General features: G+C 38.1%; 1 protein-coding gene across 3 annotated transcripts in view; it reads left to right on the top strand.

The window, feature by feature from the left end:
* The first annotated feature begins 8,914 nt into the window (after positions 1–8,914).
* The window catches only part of LOC107752210 (large proline-rich protein BAG6-like), a 16,879-nt gene continuing 3,150 nt past the window's right edge, over positions 8,915–22,643 (top strand). The window contains exons 1-20 of one of the 3 annotated variants that reach the window (XM_016568131.1): positions 8,915–9,108; positions 9,586–9,702; positions 9,882–9,999; positions 10,220–10,464; positions 10,544–10,615; positions 11,193–11,315; positions 11,444–11,625; positions 14,195–14,324; positions 14,705–14,908; positions 15,129–15,348; positions 15,431–15,490; positions 15,616–15,935; positions 16,333–16,417; positions 16,665–16,975; positions 17,246–17,525; positions 17,620–17,789; positions 18,481–18,534; positions 19,238–19,340; positions 19,586–19,710; positions 20,097–20,231. In XM_016568131.1, the coding sequence (XP_016423617.1) occupies positions 9,619–9,702; positions 9,882–9,999; positions 10,220–10,464; positions 10,544–10,615; positions 11,193–11,315; positions 11,444–11,625; positions 14,195–14,324; positions 14,705–14,908; positions 15,129–15,348; positions 15,431–15,490; positions 15,616–15,935; positions 16,333–16,417; positions 16,665–16,975; positions 17,246–17,525; positions 17,620–17,789; positions 18,481–18,534; positions 19,238–19,340; positions 19,586–19,710; positions 20,097–20,231 (3,021 nt within the window). In that variant the 5' untranslated portion in view covers positions 8,915–9,108; positions 9,586–9,618. Of the gene's footprint in view, positions 9,109–9,243; positions 9,486–9,585; positions 9,703–9,881; positions 10,000–10,219; positions 10,465–10,543; positions 10,616–11,192; positions 11,316–11,443; positions 11,626–14,194; positions 14,325–14,704; positions 14,909–15,128; positions 15,349–15,430; positions 15,491–15,615; positions 15,936–16,332; positions 16,418–16,664; positions 16,976–17,245; positions 17,526–17,619; positions 17,790–18,480; positions 18,535–19,237; positions 19,341–19,585; positions 19,711–20,096; positions 20,232–22,643 lie in introns of those variants that run through there. The other 2 variants (XM_016568122.1, XM_016568114.1) reach the window with 2 other exon arrangements.

Raw genomic sequence — 22,643 nt, forward strand, 5'->3', positions numbered from 1 at the left:
GCCCAAATCTTTCCTATTATTATCAATGCTGGAAGCAGTTTCCAGGTGCCTTTAAAGAATAAAAAGTTCGAAAGAACAGTATCTTTTGTAACATTATGAATGTCTTTGTGCTCATCAGTTTAATGAAAATATATACATGTTCAAATGTTCTCTTTCTATCCTGTTACATAATCAAAATGTAATTCTGCTATTAAAATGTAAAATAAAAGAGGAGCAATGGAGTTCATTCAATTCACAAATACGTTTAAGAAGTACAGAATTATTCTTTTATAAGCCTGTAATCGCTCTCTTCATTTTCTTTCATAATTGTTCCATGTGTGGGGGTCGGAGCTGCCGTTCATCCCACATATATATGAAACGCACTTCATACAGGACGTGAAGTGAGGTCAGGGAAGGAGAGTCTTTTAAAGGAACATTTCCACCTCCTTCCTCATATATGAGCCGTGCACATTTAGACTACTTATATTTCCACTGATTCACAACGCCTCTGCGATAAACATTCAGTGTCACATCAGAAGTGTCATTGTGGTCACTGAATCTGGTTCATCTCATTAGCGAGCGCAGGCAACTATCACACGAATGAGATGGAAGTGCTTTGAAAAAAGTTACGACCTCCTACTTGAATGGAGTGAAGGTGAGCCGCCAGATAACATAATGTTACCTCGCAGAGAACGACTAGCCTGAGCTTATTTGCATGCGATGTCCATATTTCAATGTGGTAAACTAACTTAAGTGACTTTTAAGCCACAAAAGATTCTTTAAAAGCAGAGAACCACATGCCAAACTTCCTCAATGCAGCAGAGAAACCAAGTGACACAATGACAACCAAAAGTCCCGCTATGTCTTGTTTTCATGATATGCAGAGAAGTGAGAGATGTAGAAAAAGTGTGAAAGGGAAAGTGCAAAAGAGGATGAGGGGAAACGACACAGAGGAAAAGTGAGAGATGTCCACAGGGAGAAAAATATTGCTCACCTCTGATGAGACGGATATAGTCGTTGAAGTATGGACCAGGAGGAAGAGCTGAAAGTGCAACCAAATTATTTTCACTTTTCAAATAAAAACTATGGTTTTAAAGAGATACAAATTTCCCTGAAAAGGAATGTTTCCCAGAAAGAAAGGAATTGAGCTTATGGACAGAACTGCCACTTTTTTATTTATTATTTACATACTGGGGGATAAAAAATAAAATAAAATAAAAATTCTCACCTATTCGTTGGCCAGTCTTGCCATTGGTTGCTGTAAAATAGTATTTATTGTTACTGTCATGACAAAGGTACACAATTTTCCATTATATTTTACTTAAAATGAGGGGGGAAACCTGTTGAATTTGGCTCTTCGTTTCCAGTCGTGCTTGTTTGAGACTAAAGAAGAAAAAATCATATTTATCTGAAAATGAACAAACAAAAGGTACTACAGCAGTAAAACTGAAGTGTGCAATGTTAAAACTACTTCTATCCCAACTTAATATGCAGAGAAGCAACTAGAAGTAAGCCATTAGTAGTTTGATTTCCCCCGAGAAGTGTAAAAAGTATGACTTTTTAAATCATTGCTTTGTTAATTTGAGCAGCAAAACCACCAAGATTGGCTCAAGCTATAGACTTTAGTCATGTAGTGCTATATTTAATTTTTGACAGGAATCAAAATGAGGCTGTGAGGAAAAGAAGTACTGTGTGTTCAGTGGATTGTTCTGTTGTTTAACTATGACTGTTTAGCTGACGAAACATCTTTCTGGAGCAAAAAAAAAAAGAAAATTCAGTAGACAAAAACTTTATAAAAGTTGAAGAGTTAAAAAAATTACATGATCTATTCTAGGACCTTTATACTGTGTGTGCCTTTTTAAAGACTCTTAAGTCTGTCCCACACAACCTTGTTATCTGTGTTAAATTCAAAATGGCATCTAACCTGATTAAGATCTATAGCATAAGGTTGGGGTGGGACCATCATGGGTATGCTTGAAAACGGGCTACACTGAAGTATTTCTATATGATATACTGTGCAATCTCAAAGCAATCTGGTTGCATGCAATCGCAAGTCACTCTACCTTTTCTCGCCATCTTGTCCCTGCAAGATATACGGTAATTATCAGAAGAGCCGAGCTCATCAGGCAGCACCAGCCAATCAGGAGGCGGAACCTGGGGTGACTTGCGCTGGTCATCTCCGTGACTAGCAGAGACCAAGAAAAAGGAAACAAATGCATTGTGAAACCAAAGATATATGTTTACAGTGAATCATGTGGACGAAACCCCCATAACAGCCTACTGACCTAAATGCGCGGACTTGATCTAGATGCACAGCCCTAGAAAGTACAATATATCACGCATATACAACCACAAACTGTGAATGAAGAAAAAACTAGTGAGGTGAGCAAATCTATTTATATCATGAATGAAACCTGCAGAGATTTCATGTAAATATTTGCATACAAACCTCTATATGTTTTTACTTACAGGCCCCAGACCCATCTACTCTCGCTCCACATCGGTTTCTAGTTATGCATGTGTGCATGGCTAAAAAAAGCAGGGGCATATTTGCCTCTCACCTAAGTGAGGTGAATTCCCATGTTACCCACAAAGATACCCTGACCTCACACCCAGGTGGGTAGAATGTAACTTACTGAGTGTTCAGTACTTAGAAGCTGGACATTTTTCTCTAAACTGATAAACCCGTATCTTCTAAAGGAAGTATTTTTGTTGGTTTATTGTACCATTGATCTGACATTTTGATTTGGTAAAGAAATCGATTAGTTCTTGTCTGATTCACTGTGGGTTTGCTGCATGTCAATAGAAAAGCATGTGTGGATTTCTAAAGAGTTTTCCAAAGTGTTTCCCATTATTATTCCCCTCAGCTTTCTGAGAACCAAACAGCAACACAAAATAAACCTGCATTTACCAGATTACCAATTAACTAATCAGTTTAAAGTAAAAAAATAGTGTCATACTATATAATAAATCGAATCTAAATAGGACACTCCTTGAAGCCTACACTCTAAAAAATGCTGGGTTGTTTCAACCCAACTTTGGGTCAAATATGGACTAACCCAACCGTTGGGTTACATTTTTACATTAAATTTTTAACCCAAAAGTTGGGTTAGTCCAAATTTGACCCCAAGTTGGGTTGAAATAACCCAGCATTTTTTTTAGAGTGTAGTTGGCAAATGTGATAATATATTACCATATATTTAGGATTGGGGGATCTAAAGTGAAATTTTCAGAATTGGTTATTGAAAATCACATATTGATCAACATCTAATCTGAATATTAGGAGTGACACATCCCTCCATGGTGGTTATTGTTCTGAATGTGTACATGTGCAAGAACACTTGTCACAGATCTATGGCTAAATGCAAATCCCCAATTGAATTGTAAAATCATTCAATTAATTGTTTAATTAACATATTCTATAAGGAATATAAAGAATGAGAATTAAATATGACCTGATCTTATTAATATTGAGTACTAGATTATGAGAGAGATTGCTTTACTCACCTTAGTGTGTGCTGTAGTGTGAAATGTGGCTGTAGGACTGAATGAGCATCTAGACATGGTCTCTCCCACAGGGTTTCCCCTTTTCAAGCTCTCATTTTCTAGCCCTGGACCTTTTCTATCTCTCTCTCTCTTTCTGTGTGTGTGTGTGTGTTTCTCTCTGTCTTCCTCTGTTTCTTTCGGTGGTAGTGGCTGTGGTTGGAAACATAAGAGAAGGTGGATGGTCAGAACATCACCGTACTTGACAGAAACAAGATCGGAAGTTTCTGAAAGTGATTGGACTTATAATTTGGTTTCAGTGAGTAAGTATATAGAATACCCTTCTGTCTATTTATTGTAACAGAATTTCAGCAGCAAACCAAGAAAGTTGAATGATAATGAAGATAAAAGGTCATTGATATGTGGCTTCTGTTTAAGCTCATTAGTCAGTCCTAAAGCAGCCACTTTCTCTTCAGCTCTACCAGACTGTGAGAAAGAGGAAAAGGTGGTTTGCCCAAGGAGATCTTATGGGTTATGATGTGTGTACATGATGTGGTTTTTCATCAAGGAGAGGAGTAGGTGCGTGTTTATACTGATAAGCAGGCACTTGTTGTTTTTTTCACACTGATCCACAGCATTTCTTCTTTTCTTCTCTTGGATGTGTTAAACCCTTTGGGACATCCCCAATTCAGTCGCTTGTACTTTCCTATGAAGACATGCATACCACATACTCCTACACAAAAACCCACACAAAGACAAACTCTCTTGTACTGTCCCTGTCTCTTGAGTGACTGGTGAAGTGAATAACTATAGCGTTATCAACATATAAACAAAACATATTCCGAGGAATATATATGGAGGAATCCTTCAGATGAAATCAGTGTACAAAAACAGCACTGCCTCTAATAGTATTTTGAATAGGATGTTTAAGGTGTTAGGGGTCGTTCACACTGACGACGTTAAGTATAACTATACAGTTTTAATAATCACTCTAATTCTATGAGAACAGTGAAGTCCACACCACAGCTATAACAGTGACGACACTATCGTTTAAATCGCTTTAATAAGCTGATGAGCAATAAAAACATTAATAGCCAATCAGAATCCATCTCATTTTAAAGAGCTTGAACATTGGACCTTAGTCTGGTTAGATGCCATATTGAATTTAACATGGATGAAAACAAGTCCATGAGGGATACATTTACAGTCATTATACAGTCTTTATCTAGATCATGTCATTTGAGCAACTCAAAAACTTAGACATTTCGTCAGCTGAACGATCGGTATGTTGTTAAACTACAATTCATTCAGCACACTACTTCTGTGTCTCACAGCCTGGTTTTCATTCCCGTCATAATTAAATATGCCGCTTCTTCAGATGGTCAGATGTTGTAACTGCAGTGCGATTATTGTAAAACGAATGTTATCGACAGTTGATGTGGAGGCTAATATAGTTATCATTATAGTAATTTTCACACTTACCATTCTCGGTGTGAACAGGCCTTTTGTGTTATACTTGTGTGGACTTCACCATTCCTGTAGACTTTGAGTAATTATTAAAACTTTATAGTGTATAAAGTTTTGTGTACTACAATGGTAATGTGTACTACAACGATTGTTGGCTCTTTGATGAATCACTTTGTTCCTCTTTTGTAAGTCACTTTGGATGAAAGCATCTGCTAAATGCATAAATGTAAATCAGTATTGTTATATTTACCATCTAGTAGCAGTTTACAATAATGAATAATCTAACACCTAGGTGTGCTAACATATTATGTTAATATGAACTCATTATGAGTTAAGGAATGTACTAATCAAGAACTAACTTTAACTACAACATTCATGTGTGTAAACTTACCCAAAGTGTTAACTAACAAATATGATCTAACATGTAGTCATTATTCACATATGAATTAATATGATCTATGTCGTAGTTAAGGTTAGTTCTTGAGTAGTGCATGTCTTAGCTTATCATTAGTTCATATTAAAGTACATTTAATTTAGGTATTAGTGCATGATTATTCAGTACTTAAAAAGTGTTAACTACCGTCCTTAGTGTGAATGAGTTTTTAAGTCGTTGTATGTATGTGACAGATGTTGTGATGGTTGAGGCAGGAAAACGAATGAAAAAAAAAGCCAATTTGAACCTGGCATAAGTGGTGATGCCAGGTTAGTGTTAGTAGCATTTCATTTACTGAACTGAAAGCGTAGCACAATACCAACTAAACATAGAACCGCATATGTCATATACTGTATTTAGCACAGATACAAAAGAGAAAAGTTAACCAGGATTTATTTTCTAATTAATGAAGGTGGGGACGCTCATCTTAATGAGAGGGAAACTCAAGCAGATGTTTGCTTGATAAGATCAGATGTGGAGATATGAATAGAAGGTCAATTATGAATTGTAGGTGGAGATTCTTCAGTGGGAAACTCTCATACTTGCTTTTGGTACTTTTTTTCAGGTCAGTCTTTCTAGCATGATTTGCCAGAGTCTCTCTGTTTTCATTTGTTGGGGAGGGGGAAAAGACCGCTGTGCAATGAGATGCATGTGTTTACAACAGGTGAAGGAGTCGGTAAGAAAGAGAAAAAGATAAAGGAAGCAAGATTGAGATCCGACTTTGGGAGCATCGTATTCTCTTCAGTATTCCATCTGTGGAAGAAAAACGGTGAGGTGATATTCTGTATGAGGTTAGCCACAATGATTATGAAATGCCCCGTGCTTTCCCCACCATTGTGCTGTGCACCTGGTACAAACAAGATCCAAACCAAGTTAAAACTGTGGATATGAAAGTAAAACAGTCCAGTTTACATTAGTAGACTGCAGTTGCCTACAACATAGGCAGCTGCCGCTGCAATAGAACCCCAAAAGTGACTGATTTGTTGCTCTCCACATGCACTTTTAAACATAAAAGTTCTTAATTGTCATATATGGTTACATGAAGAACCGTTAACATCCATGGAACCTTTCCATTGCACAAAAAACCTCTTTATAGTGAAAAAAGGTTCTTTTGATTATATAAAATGTTCTACACCCTAAGAGGTTCTTTAGGGAACCCATAATGGTTTTTCTATGGCATCACTGTGAAAACCCCCAATTGGGATCTTTATTTTTAAGAGTGTAGACTCACAATGCAATGTAAATTATACAGTGTAAATCAGGAGGCCACATAATTAAGATCCTTTTGGAACAGTCTTTTGATGCCTTAATATTAGTAACCATAACTAATATCATCAGGTTTTGGAGCAAAGCATGCGAGAAGATAAGACTCCTAGCATGAACTTCTCTAAACATGTGTGAAACTTGCATAACATGGAATAACAAGTCATGGAAAACCTATAAATATCAAGGAATTTTACAATGCCCCAAGCCTGGAATAGGCTTTCCTGGGACAGGTGTTCTAAAACAAATCCCAAAAGTCATGGAAAATAGTCTATATGTTTGTATGTTGAAATACATCTGTTTATTCTTGTCTGCAAGCCTTAATGATGCCTGATTTGTAAGTAAATCATTGTTTAGAGTCACTTTTTTTGATAAATCATTCAAACAAACTCACAAATCATGTGATTGATTCATAAGCAAATCAATATTAAAATGTTTTTAAAGTATCTTACACAATAACCAAAAATATCTGGAAAGGTCAAGATGTGTGGGAACAATGACTACTGGAATTATTTGCATACTGTTTACTACACTTTTACCATATTGATATTGGACTCAAAGGCACCTATGTTTGTTTGTAGGCTAACTCATTTACATTTTTAGGGAACATGTTTTATGGAATAAACAGCCACTTGTGTCACAGTTTCTAACAGTTTTTTCCCAGCATCCGTCTTCCACTCAAGCTGACTTGGATCCTATTTCTGGTGAGACTAAATAATTAATTCACAATGTATTTTATTCTATTACATTAAATATTTTTAAAATGGAATCTGCCCCATGATAAGATCAGATCAATGTGCTACAAGCAGAAGTCTTGTGAATTCTTATTTGTCACACTGCAGTACGATTGACATAGATCTGGACTGTGGAGTTTTCTGCACCTGTTGGTGACCTGTGGGAGTGAGAAATTGCTTCATAACTCAACTCACTGTAATTTTTGCTATAAAAAGAAAGTTGCAATGTTTCCATGTACAGTATCTCTGCATGCAAGCAAGATGGCAAGATGGCATGCAAGATGGCATTAACCACATTATGCAAGGTCAGGTTTTTTTTCTGCATACCATACATTGATATACATCACGCTTGAACGGATCTTCTCATCAGTTGACGCCTCTGCACTGTTCCACAGGGCCACTTCCCCTTCTCATGCTCCCAATTTGGCCCACCTTCGTTCATCTTTTTCCATTGCCCCCTCACTGTACTTATATGTCAATAATTAATATGCTGCGTCACTGTTTTTTCTTTGCATAACATAATCAGTCAGTGCTATTTATCACAACTATAGAAACGCATAAATATTTAGTGAAAGTTAACCTGACTTTTAATTGCTAAGTCAATTTTCAAACAGCTGTTTCATTTAAAGCCACAAAAAATCAACCTGTAATCTAAGCTATCAGGAGTGTTTTGTATATTATTTTCACAAAATAATTATTACAGAAATAAAAAAATTTTTTTTGCTGCCTTTGCTCTATCATTTGTGTTGATTTCAGTGTTGACATTACAATGCTGACTGTCCAAACTATAACCACATATGTGCAGATTTTGTTATATAAAAAGGATATAAGAGAACTAATGACTACTGAGAGCAGAAACATTATGCATGACTGTCTCTTTCCAACCATGAAATAAATACATAACATAAATGGAAACTGTGGTCTTTGACTGTTCCACAGACCACTGCTGAAGGGGAAATCTGGTGTATCAGTAAATGGCACACTAATAAGCTACATATTTACTGTATCTACCCTGTTGAAAAAACCAGCATATGCTGGTTAGGTATGTTTTGAAGCATGGCTGCTGGTTTAAGCTGGTCCTTAGCTGGTCATGAGCTGGTTTTAGCTGGTCATGTGCTGGTGCTAAGCTGGTCCTGAGCAGGAGCTATATGCTTAGCACCAGCTAAGGACCAGCTCAAACCAGCAGCCATGCTTCAAAACATACCTAACCAGCATATGCTGTTTTTTTTCAACAGGGTATATGGATAGTAGTCTATGTTAATTATTTATGCATAACCAAAGGCAAACTAAACATATAAGAAATGTGAAATCCATTAAGACTTTTGTGTTTCAATAGCTAAATCTCATGATAGCACAGTCTAGCTCTAGGCCTGTTTGTGTTAACAACCAGTGTAAAAATGCTATTTTATTTTTCCATTAAGATGTATTATTATTACTTTTAATATTTAACTAATTAATAACACGCATGCCAAATTAATAATTTATAAATTTTAAACGTACAGTTCTTTACAAAAGAACTTCTTTACAGTGTTTACGAGAACGCCGTGACGTCACCGTATACTTCCTTGAGCTTGTCGCGCAACACCGGCTAGCATGATAGCGCGATGCTGTTAGCTTCGCTACATCGATGTATTAACTAGTCGGTTTTATACAAACAAGCACAAATTACAGCCATACTGTTAGTAAACTCAGAAAGCATAGTGTATATGCAAAACAACGAATTTCAACCAGGAATAACCGCGTCTCGAGGTAGGACAAACATAGGAGAGCTAACATGGTCGCACAGCTCGAGTTTACTTTAAATTGTCGGTTTATTTCTATTTGTTGTTTAGTTTATCAGTGACAATCAGCCGAAATGCGTGAAGACGTAATGTATTTTTAATAAATGGACATGTGTTATCTTAAAAACACTATATAAACGCTTGTTTGTTTGATGGACATTTAGCAGCAAGTGACTGTTAGCAGGTTGTTTGTAGCAGGTGTTCTAGACTGTTTCAGTAGGCTGTATTTACAGTTAAATAGCTTTCAATGTCTAAAAGCCTATGTTTCTAGAATATGCTTCTAGTAAATCAAGAAACTTCTGGAAAGGTGGGGTGTGCGTGACAGCTGGGTATCAGTTGTGGCCTGTGTGTAATGTAACACTTTTCCTTCGCTGTGATGTAGTTTGTTATAGGATTTTACATGTTCAGAGGTTGACAGCAGGTTCTTTTTTTAACTTTCTGTCTGGTTATCATTGTTTTCTAGCATAATACAGACAGTATGGAAGAACATTCAAACAATAACATAGAGGTGACTGTGAAAACCCTGGACTCCCAGAGCAGGAGTTACACAGTTCAGGCACAGGTAAGCTGGATTTTTCGTATTATTCTCATTGTTACATATCTTTTATAATGATGACTTGGCATTCTGCATTTAACCACAATTTAAGGTGAAGAACATGTCTTGTGACTGCGGATAAAGACAGAAGTCCACTGTCTGCCAATTGTCTTTTGAATTTGACAGCTTCTCGTTTCGCTTCTTAGATGACCGTGAAAGAGTTCAAGGAGCACATATCACCCTCCGTTGGAATTCCTGTTGACAAACAACGACTCATTTATCAGGGCAGAGTACTTCAGGATGAGAAAACCCTAACAGAGTACAGTGAGTTGATTTGCATAAAAACAGCAGTTTCCAAATCCTTCGAGGGAACTCCATTTTTGACCTTGTGTGAATACGATTCCATATAAAGCAAATTTTGTCGAATTGTAAAGTGAAACTACACTTTTTTTTTTGGTCAACTCAGCATGTGCTTTTGAATAATGTTCCCTTTGCAGTCTTGTGACTCTTCTGTACTTGTCCCTGTTCATCCATCTCTGTCTAGACGTGGAAGGAAAAGTAATTCACCTGGTAGAGCGGGCCCCACCGCAGACCACCCAACAGGGCTCCGGCTCGGGTGGCGTACCAGGGCCCTCTGGGGCAACACAGGGAGGAAATCAGAACCCAAACTCAACCAGTAGCTCTCAAGGGACCCCTCTTGGGCCTACGCATGACCGCAATGCCAACAGCTATGTTATGCTGGGTACTTTTAATGTTCCGGTTAACATTATGGACCCTCAGCAAATTCAGGTAGAATCTTTTTTATACTCAGTATCACTTGTATTATTAGATTTTTGTTCTTTTTGCTTAATGTATTCTTATTCCTCAGATGTCCATTCAGCAGATGATGACAGGCCTGGGAGAGAGTGCGAGAAATCCACGTGTCAGTACCAGCACGGGGGTGAGGACCATTGTGAACTAAAGAGAGGCCTTTTGTTGTTGTGGAAATTGCATGCAAAAATAAATAAATTCATACTCCTATTCAACAAGGATGCATTAAGTTGATCAAAAATAAGGGTAAAACATTTAGAATGCTAAAAAAAATTATAGATAGAATGTTGCTCTTTTGAATTTTGTGTTCATCAGATATTCCTGAAAAAATAAATGCATCACAGTTTCCACAAAACTATTAAGCAGCAAAGCTTAAGAAATGTTTCTTTAACACAGAATTAGCATATTAGAATGATTTCTGAAGGATCATGTGACTGAAGACTGGAGTAATTCAGCTTTGCTATTTGCTATCTGCTATCACAGTCAACAACATGTTAAATATTAATATATTTATTAAAAAAACAGCCAGCCGTGGCTAGCATAAGCATATATACTGTATGTGTTTGTTGGTCAACCTCTTGGTTGTTTTAAAATGTGCTTTATAAAAAAAAAAAAAAAAAAAAAATATATATACACACACACACACACACACACACACACAACTAATTTACTGAAAAACAATAATGCCATATAATTCTTTCTTCCAGACCAATGGCTCTGTGAATGTTCAGATAGATTTGGACCAGTCATTACAAAGTGAGCCCAGACTGCGGCTGTTATTGGCTGAGAACTTGCTGAGAGACACCAATGCTGTGATCCAGAGACTGGAGGTAAGCTATATTCCTGAGAATTACCTTGCTTGGCTTATTGCATACTGTGGAATCAGGAAGAAATAAATGTGCATGTGCATTGCTTATTGATTGTTTGATTATTCCCTCATCTCTGCCTTCTTTCGTAGGGGCAGCCCGAGGATGGCTCAGCATCTCAGGAGGACTCTGCACCTCCACCCACCTCCGCCACTTCCACTACATCTCCTACTGTACAGCCCATGGACACTTCTCCTCCTCCGTCCAGTACCCCACCATCCTCTTCCTCATCCACCCAGACTGAGGGTACTCCACCCCCTCCAGCAGGCCTCAGGTAGGACCAGTTCAGTCATAATTATAATTGAATTATTTGCTTAATAATATAATAAATCCTGATTTATTAATATGAGCATGAGTATGTGACGAAATATTCATTTTTGGATTAACTGTTCCTTAAACGGTTTTGTTTTGCTAAGCATTTTTTGCTCCTATCGAAACATGCTTTTAATTAAATTGAAGTTAATGGAAGTTATGAGTCAAAAATGTAAGCCAAGAAGTTAAAGGAATAACCATCTTGCATACAGCAGTTATAATGTCACTCTGTCACTATTTTAGTCATTATTTATTCTTGTTAATAAGTTATTTAAACACAGTGGGACATTTTGGGGGTGTGTTTTTTAATAGGTCAAGGAATGTCCACTTGAACAGTTTATTGTTGATTTACTCTAAATCTGGTAAACTTCTTCCTCTTACCATGTTAAGGCTTTGGTATTGTGAGTAGAAAATCTGGTGGTTTCTAAAATATGTTATTGGGAGAATTACAGCCTGGTAATTATGATACATGTGACAATATTTATCTGGTCTTACCTCTATGATAATTCAATAAGAAAATCCACATGAAAAAAGGAAATGTACAAATTTTTTTGGGGGGTTAAATCTTTAATGTTTCTTAAACTATGACTGTGTACCAAATTTGCTAAATCTATTTGAATCACCAGTGAATTGCCACATAGAAAAGATAGATAAAAGATAGAAAGATAGATTCTGTTTCTTTCTGAAGGAATGACTAACAAATTGGAAAAGAATTGTGAGTTTCTGTCTTTAAGTTTCATAAACACCTGACAACAATGTTTCTTTTGTCTAATTTTACCTTTTGGTTTGGCCCCATAATGAAATTTGTGGGAAATGTACAGACACTTTAAAATCAACCGCCTACAACGTGAGGTGAAACAGAGAGAGTTCTTAAAACTGGGAGATTGAGGTTTGCTGTTGAAGGAGTAGGCATGAATTCAGTTCAGTCTACCTTAGAGATTGTTGACATTAGACATCAGGTTAAGAAATGTAGGTTTGCCGCCTTGATTAACCTCACTAATAGGAAACTAACATCTTGCTGTATATAATTCTATTTAGTAAACAATTTATATAAAACAATTATATCTACACTACAATCTGAAAGTTTGGGGTCACAAATATTTTTTTTAAATAGTTTTGAAGAAGTCTCTTATGCTCATAAAGGTTGCATTTAATCAAACACAAAGACTCTGAAAACAGTAATACTGTGAAATATTATTACAATTTAAAAACTGTTTTCTACTTGAATATATTTTAACATGCAATTTATTCCTGTGATGCAAAGCTGAATTTTCAGCAGCCATTACTTCAGTCTTCAGTGTCACATGATCTTTCAGAAATCATTCTAATATGCTGATTTGGTGCTCAAGAAACATTTCTTATTATTATCAATTTTGAAAACAGTTTTAGGATTTTTTTTAATGAATAGAATATACAAAAGAACAGCATTCATTTGAAATAATGTTTTTGTAATAACATGACAATGCTGAATAAAAGTATTAATAAAAAAAAATTGTACTGACCCCATACTTTTGAATGGTAATATAAATATACTATTATGCATGGTAAGTTATTATAAGCTAGCTTACTCTTAAATAACTATGCAATATCCTTGAACAAGTTTTTTTTAAGTAACCTCAAATTCCATAAAAGTCTCTGTTCATGTTTCCTCCCTTAGTAAAACAATGATTTTATTGTCCATTTGAGACATTGACTCCAAAGCATGTGATCAGTGTGGTTTTCAAAAACCAGAGTAGATGATACAATGCTTGAAATTCATTTGCTGTGTGTATCCAAAAAAAAGGGGAAGGTCCTGCGTGACTGAAACATTTGTTGTAGATTTTAAATGCATTGAGCACTTTAGTTTGCACATTTTTTGCATTTTGTAACAATAAAAGAATATTGATAGCATCTCGCCATGTAATCCTTTTTTGTATACACAGCAAATTAATTACTAGTATTGAGTTTTTTTACTCTTTTTGGAAGAATTTATGACCTGAAATCATGTTACATGTGGATTGAAAAGAGTGCAGGATCCTCAATTTTTTTTTAGTTGATATAATATAATACATAGAATAACACTGCACACAGATGATGAGTCACATTTTCTTGGTTTCATGTGCAGTTAATCAGCGCAGATGCGAACCATCAGTGGGAGTTTAGCTGTAATAGGATGTGTCTGCTTAGCCACTGAAAAGCGAAGCTCCCACTACTCCTGTATCCTACTCAGTTTTAAAAGTCAGACAAACCACCATTCTTACCACTAGTGACTTGCTTTTGAAGTGTCAAACTAAAGGTTATGTTTAGTGTAAGCTACCTTGTTTTGTTGACTAAGCAGAGCCTGTTTTGTTAAATTTATTCACTATATACTTAACCATACTCTACTTCACTTGCTCTTACACAGTAATCTATAAACCGAGTAGCACTTTGTGTAAGCCTTTGTTTTCCTCCGCTATAAGTGTATTAAAGTGATGCCCTGATGTTCAATGTTTAATGCAAATTGCATATAGAAACATTGATTTATGATAATCCTGTTGCTGCCTTTCCATCAGCCACCCAAGCCCAGCTGAGATGGTGGAGATGTTAACGGAGCTGAGGAGAGTCGAGGAGAGACTCCAGCCCTTCATTCAGAGAGCTCACCTCATTCTAGAGGCAGCCACAACTGCAGACTACAACAACAATGTAAGAAGCCCACTCATCATAAATGTTTTCCTCTATGTAGAGCTCAGGCGCCGTAATTACTTTGATGTGAATGAAAATGAATTTTGGAAGTGAGGCCACGATAAGTCATTCAGCCAGCATAATATAAAAATACGTCTTTTCACATTTTCAGTAGGCAATGAAAAATGAGATGTAAAAATTTGATTAGCGATGCAGTCATATATCAATATTTAGTGATTTGTTGTTTCACACGGTACTGCATTAACAGCTTAGATCCTGTAGCTTAGAATTAATTCCTCAATTCAGAATATGACAGTAGGTTGATTAATTGGTGTTTGTGCATCATTTCAGTGAATAGGTTAAATATTTATATCTGTTGTTTTTTTCTTTTTGAACAACAGACCCAAGAGAGGGATGAGGACCAACGCATTCTCAACCTCGTGGGGGAGGCCCTTCGTCTCTTGGGAAACGCCCTGGTCGCCCTGAGCGACTTACGTTGTAACCTCCTGAGCAACCCTCCTCGACACCTGCACGTTATCCGCCCCATGTCTCACTACACCTCCTCTGTGCTGACTCCAGCGGGCGTGCATCACCTACCAGTGCAGGTAAGGATGTGGTCTGTGAGACTCGTGCAGTGGGAAACATGTACTGCATAACCCTGAAAGTGAAAGTTTTGTAGAGCACTTCATAGATGAGTACTGAGGTGTTTTTGGTAGAAGTACATTTTCCAGAGTTACCGGAAATACTGAGACACAAGGTCTATAATGGTAATTTGTTGAAGTAGGCCTAATTAAAACATGTCAATTAACTTTTAACATTCTGCAGTTGAATCTTGGAACTACTGTGACTATGTCAGCCAATGGCAGACCAGTAGCTGATGATCAACCTCAGTCTACTGGCCAATCAGATCAGCAAGGCCAGGGACCAACGCCTGCCGCTCAGCCTGGTCCAGCCAATCAGCAGAGCGCACAGCCAGGGCCCAGAGTCATCCGGATCAGTCATCAAACCATGGAGCCTGTAGTGATGATGCAGATGAACATTGATGGTGGGTTTCTTTTGTATGTGTGTGTAAGTGGTGTAACCATTTTTTCCTTACTTGAATTTAAATGAATTGTTTAATGTTTCAGATTCTGGCAGTGCTGCACAGGCAAATGGACAACAGAATGCTGCTGGCACTGGACAGCCTGGTTAGTCTTTAAATTGTCTTTAAAAAGAATACAGTTATATTTATATACATGATGATAATAACATGTTCAGATTTTGTGTGATCCGCATCTGCACCATATGTAATGCACATGTTTGCATGTTGCAGGTGCCCCCCCTACTGTTCAGATTCCAGGTCTACATCCAGAATTCATGCAAGCCATTGTGCATCAAGTCACTCAGCAAGCCATGGTCATGGCAAACGCTGCCTCTACTGGCCAGCAGGGGCAACAGACCACACCACCTGCAGCAAACGTTGGCTCTGGCTCCAATCCAGCCCCCGTGCCCCCCTACCCACCTCAGGCCAGAGTGGTTTTCACCAGACCCTCCTTTACTCACAGGATGGCCAGCCCTACTTTTACCACAAGGGGGGCCACTATTAACCTCAGAGCAGCTGTGCCACCGATGATGGGCCAACAGCCGGGACAGGTGAATGAAATTCCCATGATATTTCCGGAATATAGAGGTGTAAATTCTAGACAGGAATGAATGTGTTCCACCACATGAATCAATGTATTATGAATTGAATTTTGAAGTGGTTTTGATTACAGTTTTTAATGAACTCTATATGATGCCAAGCCTACATATTTCCGCTAAAATCTCCATTGAAAGATTCCGCTATTGTATTCTCCCATTGCAAACTGTGGTAGTAGTTTCTGTCATATTTTTGTAATGAGTTCCTGTAAGCCTGCAATGTGCTGCACCAGAAGTTGCAGTTTGCTAAATTCAGAAGCAGTCATGCATTATTTTCAATTTTTATAGAAGTCCTAGCTCAGACTTGTTCATTGTGTGTTGGTTTTATACGGATGTGTGTGGTTCCTCTCAGGCTGGACACTTCCCTCCTGCTGCTCTGAATCAGATGGTTGGTGGACTGGTCAGCCAGCTTTTGTCAGGGGCTGCAGGGCAAATGGGTACAGTTGCATAAAAAACTTGAATTTATAATAATACATACACTGCTTAGTTTAAATTCAATAACATATAATGAGTTCTGAGTATTTTATTTGATAACTGACAAGTGGATCAGCTCAAATGAGATCATAGTCCTCTTGATGTACCTGATATTCTCTTAAGACTGAAAATGTTTTATGTAATACTGATGTAAAATGCCTCTTTATTAGGGCATAGTATAATATATTTTACTGTTCTATGTATCCACAGCCAGTCAAACCACCACTTCCTCCTCACAAACGTTCACCTTCTCCACGTCCACTTCTACAAGCACTCCATCCACCACCACGACCACCACAAGTGGCTCTGGGTCCACACAGTCTAATGGTACCAATACCAGCACTCCTCAACCTGGATCTGCACCGCCACCTCCTCAGGAGAATCCTTTAGGGGGAAACCTTGAGCAGTTGTTGGGGTCTCTACTGGGAGGAGCTGTTGCCACAGGCGGCCAGGGCCCTTCTATAACAGTCACCATGCCTGGGGTCCCTACCTTCATCCAGGGGGTCACAGACTTCATGCAGGTGAATAGTCTCCTTTGGCTATATAGACTTTTTTCCAGATTTTATTATTACAATACTCATCATCATTTTCAAACATTGATGCCATAGATACCATGACAAACTTATATGAATCCATTTATCTTGAGCAACATATCCTGAGGCTTTTCCCCCATTTTGGATCTCTACAGCTCCTGTTCACTTGCCAGAACACTAGATTTCTGCCTTTTTCTCACTGGTTTTTGTAATGCATGCTAGTGTGTATAAGACAGTTTTATGCATCTCTGTCATCAGGCTTCCCAAACACTTTTCTCTCAGCCTCCTGCGGGACAGCCTCCCACCTCGACCCCTACTGCTCCCACTGCCACACCAAACGCAGCCAGTGCTCCTGGGGCCGCCACAGCCGGTGAAGGTCTGAACCCTGAGCTCTTCACTGGGATAGTGCAGGGTGTCCTGTCCACCATGATGGGCTCTCTGGGAACCCCTCAAAACGAAACCGAGAGCATCGCACAGTTCATCCAGAGGCTCTCCCAAACTAGTAACATCTTCACCCCTGGTACTGGAGATGCTATGGGTGAGCTCTTTGGGGTTAATGCATTTCCTTAGTTCATTTCTTTTTTTTATCCAAGCAGAATGAGGAAAACTAAAGAACATGTGTATGTGTTTAGGTTTCTTCGGTGATCTACTGGCTTTGGTCTGTCAGAACTTCTCCATGGTGGACATGGTGTTGTTGCTCCATGGGCAACACCAGCCACTTGGTCGTATCCAGCCCCAACTCGCTCAGTTCTTCACTGAGCATTTCCTGCAAGGCCGTGAACCCACGGAGGCCAACATCATTGTAAGTTGTCTTTAGCAGTGTCAAGTGCCCCGATTCTTAATGCTGGTCCTGGAATACCCCCAAAAACTGGGGGTATTGTATGCCTCCCTAATCAAATACACCTGGTTAGACTCAACAGGTCATGTAATGGGTTCGTTACATAAGGGAAACATCTAAAATGTGACTGCAGTCTAAAATATTTACAATGACCTCCAAAAAGCATAACAACTGTGTTGGAGTGCCCTAAATATCTTGAATATCCCATGGTTTTGCTTTGACTACACTGAAATTCAAAACAGGAAGTCACTGTAGTTTGGTTGCTTTGAAAGTGATTTGCCATTTGCCTTGTCTGTTTTTACAAGTTACTAACCCTGACAGGATAATACAACTTCAACATAAACACACAGATTAATGTAAATGTGATAAAGCGTAATTGAATATTTTTGTAATTGAATGCGACATACAGGATGTTATCACTGACAGCAGTCAAGGAATGTACACACATCATTATTTGAAACTATTTGTAAACAATCTTGTATCACATCCCATTTCTTACTTTACACTTAAGTTTCTGAGGAGTTTATGCAGTTGTTTGATTCTGCATATTTGTCCTCTCCTGTACACTGTTTTTGTTTTCCCTGGTCTGATTCTTCAGTTTTCCCTATTTTCTGTTTCTCTTTTCATGTCTTATTTTTTCTTTCTGTTTTTATAGGCAGCTGCTGATGACTTAATTGCTGAACTTGAGGAGTACATCACAGAAAGTTTTGTAAGAATCCCTGGATTCTTTCTTGACTCTTTGAAAACTAACTATGAAAAGCTCTGTGACACTGGCAATTACTACACAAAATAAATTCCACTGATCTCTCAGTTTGTAACAAGTACTGTAAATGTAAAGTGGACATCTATACACTATATACAAGCTATATTTATTTTTTTAGAAAGAAATTAATTCAACAAGGTTGCATTAAATTGATCAAAAATAACAGTAAAGACTTCTATAATGTTACAAAATATTTTTTATTTCCACAAAATATTGTTTTCAGCATTTGAAGAAATGCTTCTTGATCACCAAATCAGCATATTAGAATGATTTCTGAAGGATCATGTGACACTTCAAGACTGGAATAATGGCTGCTCAAAATTCAGCTTTGACATCACGGGAATAAATTACATTTTGAATATTTTAAAATAAAAAGCAGTTATAGTAACTGCTTTCAAGGTTATGTTGAATAACACATTTGTATGGGGCAGTTAAGAAAATACAAGCTGAATTTTAAACTCAGGAATGTGTTGTGCCTAGACTTCCATTATTAGTGAATTACTGCAAACACAGTATATGATTTTATATGATACGAAGTCAAAGCATGCCAAAGATGATGTTGCTTAGCTTAAAGAAAATGAAAACAAGCTTTCCACTCAATGGAACTGATGCAAATTTGAGGTGTATGCTTCCTGTCCATCCCATCTAGTCATCCGTCGCAGTCCGAGATGGGGTAGATATCACCCAGACGAACCGGGCTTTTCTCAGACAACAACTTGTAGGCATTGCCACCCACATTCTGCATTGCACCGGTATGTCTAGACAAGAAGTGTCATGAGATCAGTCTCTATTTAGATTGATAAACTCAACATGCATTCACCAAATATTAGCTTATTATTAGCTTGCAGTTTCATTCTTTTATCATGTCCAAGGGCTCTGTAGGAATGCAGAAACTAAATTTCCACACAAACACAAAAACATGAAATACATTAAATGTGTGTTTTGTTTCTTCAGATCCAATGTTTGAACCACATTAAATGTGTTTTTTTTCCTTCAGATCAAACGTTTGGACCTCGGCTCCTGCAGCTGTGTAACCGTGCTCTCTTTGAGTGTCTTGCACTCAACCTCTACTGTCTAAACGGAGAACAAAGTGCCCTTACTGCCGTCATCAACCACCGCATTGTTAGTACCCAAAACAACTGACATCTGACTCCTACAACCCTTTTCGTCTTGGTTATTCTTTTATTGTTCATCCTACACCTACTCACTGTAAATAAAATTGCGGAGGAGACATTTCCATGTTGGTGGGGGCTTGCGTTGATGAAGGAAACTTAGCAATTAATGATAAAGGTGTTAGGGGTTAGACACATCAACACAGGATTTCACGGTCATGGAAAACCTGAAAATGTTAGGGGATATTAAAATAGTTATTAAAATGTAATGTAAAATTAAATGTACATATTTTTAACAAATAAAATGTACTCATCTTTTTTGTTAGGAAAGTATATGTATGTTCAAGTACACTCAATGAATCCCTAACGTGAATTTACTTGTCGCCTCTCTATTAGAGGACAATGTCAGCTGAGGTCAACCCTAGCCTGGTGAACTGGTTAACCAGTATGATGACCATGAGGCTGCAAGTGATACTGGAGCACATCCCCATCACAGAGGAACAGATCACTCAATACGTCATCCACACACAGGTAGATTCCACCAGTTATGAAGGTTGGTTAGTGTGGAGTGGTGGATGTTCGCATAGTCAAGATGGTCTTGGTTAACATACTGTGAACATTGTTTAGTTTGAATGTGGCCTGCTCATTCTATTTAGTCATTAAAGGGATAGTTGACCCAAAAATTTAAATTGCCCCAAGATTGCCCTCTCCCTCAAGCCATCGTAGGTGTATGTGACTTTCTTCTTTCAGACGAATACAATTGGAGTTATAAAAAAATGTCCTGGCTGTTCCAAGCTGTATAATGGCAGAGAGATGTTGAGATTTTGAAGTCCAGTAGAGTGCATCCATCCATCATAAAAAGTAGTCGACACTGCTCCAGGGGGTTAATAAAGGCCTTCTGAAGCGAACCAATTCGTTTGTGTAAGAAAAATTCTGGAGTCGTTTGTAAGAAAGTTTTACTTCCGCATCTGAAAAACAGCAAAACGAAAGTGACGTAACGGGAGGGAGCGTGGTCAATTTAAACAATAGGAAAACAATGGATCGCAATGGCAGTTCAGATGCTAAGGAAATTGTAATTGTTTATTCAAACGTGTATGATGGACCACAGCCATACAATTATGAGCCTTTTATGAGAGAGAATCGTATATATATATTTTTTTTATTATTGTGAAGTAAAAGGGATGAATAGTGATTCTCTCTCTTTGCGTGGACACAAAGACCTCTTAGCAAAGTTAATTCATAGTCGAGTTTGTGGTCACCAGGATCAATGGCACGGATACTATGACGATGCTAAAAATAACATTATTTTCTGTGTTTGGTGTAATCCAATGTGTTTATGCAGTTTAAGGTACAAAAAACACATTATTTTCCACATACCGTACATTATTGTTGTTCCTCTCTGCACTGCCTTTCTGAATCGCGTCGATTTTTACAAAGCTCATTGTTCTAAAAAGCACGGTGTGCTCTGGTTGGTCAGCTATCCAGTGTGTTGTGATTGGCCGAATACCTCAAGTGTGTGACAGAAATGTTATGCCCCTTACCATATTTGGAAACATAGCGACTCCACGACATGGCGGCGATGGCGACAATACTACAGCGAGAATAAAAGTTACGCCTTCTTTCTTTGCATATACATTTGGGCAGTGTTATGCAAATCTTCCAACACAGTGACGTAGATTCGTGGGGATGTGTTTGAAAGAGGCGTTTTAGGTAGGCGTGGTTGAGTCTTAACTCTTAGAAAGAATATCTCTTTGGCTTTGAGACTTTAATCTTTGCGACTTTACGGAATACAGCTTGTAACACTCCAAAGAGAAAGGAAAACATATAATCACGTCATATGACCCCTTTAATTATTATTAGAAGAATAATCCTGGACTGCCCCTGCTCTCCTGGCCACTTATGGCGCTTTTCCACTGCGTGGTACGACTCGGCACGGCTCAGTACAGTACGGCTCGGCTCGGTTTGCGTTTCCACTGCAGTTCAGTACCGCTTTAGAGTTCAGTATTTACACTAAATCTGTGTAGATTTGGCTTACATGAACTTCCTCAAGAAATTAATTAGTAAACATAATTTACGAAAAGTAACCCGCCAAATTGGCTAGTGATTTGACAGCGTTACCCGCCACAGCTGATTTTTACCCGCGGTTGGCGGGTGTTAATTTCAAACCCTGTTGGTAACGGTACGGTTCACTTGGAACCTCAACCGAGGTGGTACTAAAAAAAGTACCAGGTACTGTACCCAGTGGAAAACCCCCCAAAAGTGCAGTGGAAAAGCGCCAATAGCAGGCTCATAATTGTATGGCTGTGGACCATTATACGAGTAAAAATCAGGTCCTGGCATACTTTTATTTATTTTTTTTAAATGTCTCATTTCACTCAAGAAATATTACACCATGGATCTCACATTTTGCATTGACTTAAAATTAGGGATGCACCGGGCCCGCTACTGAGCTCCTGTACTCATTAAAATGCCCCGATATCAAATGCCGATACCACACAGCATGTGATAAGTGCCATATTCAGACAAAGAAACACCAACAACAGACAGCAGAATGGAGTTATTAGAGATTAAGGATGTCTACGAAGTATATGTATGCAGTGAATATAATGTTAAACATTCAGTTTTAACGCCTGTATAGCTGATTTACAATGAAATGCAATTGCTTTGCAGACCAGACATATACATACTTGGCTTTGGAAGTTTAACATAGGGTTGGGCCGATAGACGATGCCATCGTCCATCGCCGATTGCTGACAGACATCACGATGTTAAGCTGACATCGTGATTCCCACCCCCACCCCCTCTCCCGAAATCCGCCGCATCCCAGTTCCGTGTTCGGAAAGCAAATTAAGTGTACTACGGAAACCCTAAAGGGAATAAATAGCCTACGAGATGGGAGGATAAAAAAAACATTTCAATACTTTTTCTCGCAATTATATCGTT

The sequence above is a fragment of the Sinocyclocheilus rhinocerous genome, unplaced genomic scaffold, assembly GCF_001515625.1.
Source record: "Sinocyclocheilus rhinocerous isolate Xijiao unplaced genomic scaffold, SAMN03320098_v1.1 scaffold1965, whole genome shotgun sequence".
Classification (NCBI taxonomy): Eukaryota; Metazoa; Chordata; class Actinopteri; order Cypriniformes; family Cyprinidae; genus Sinocyclocheilus; species Sinocyclocheilus rhinocerous.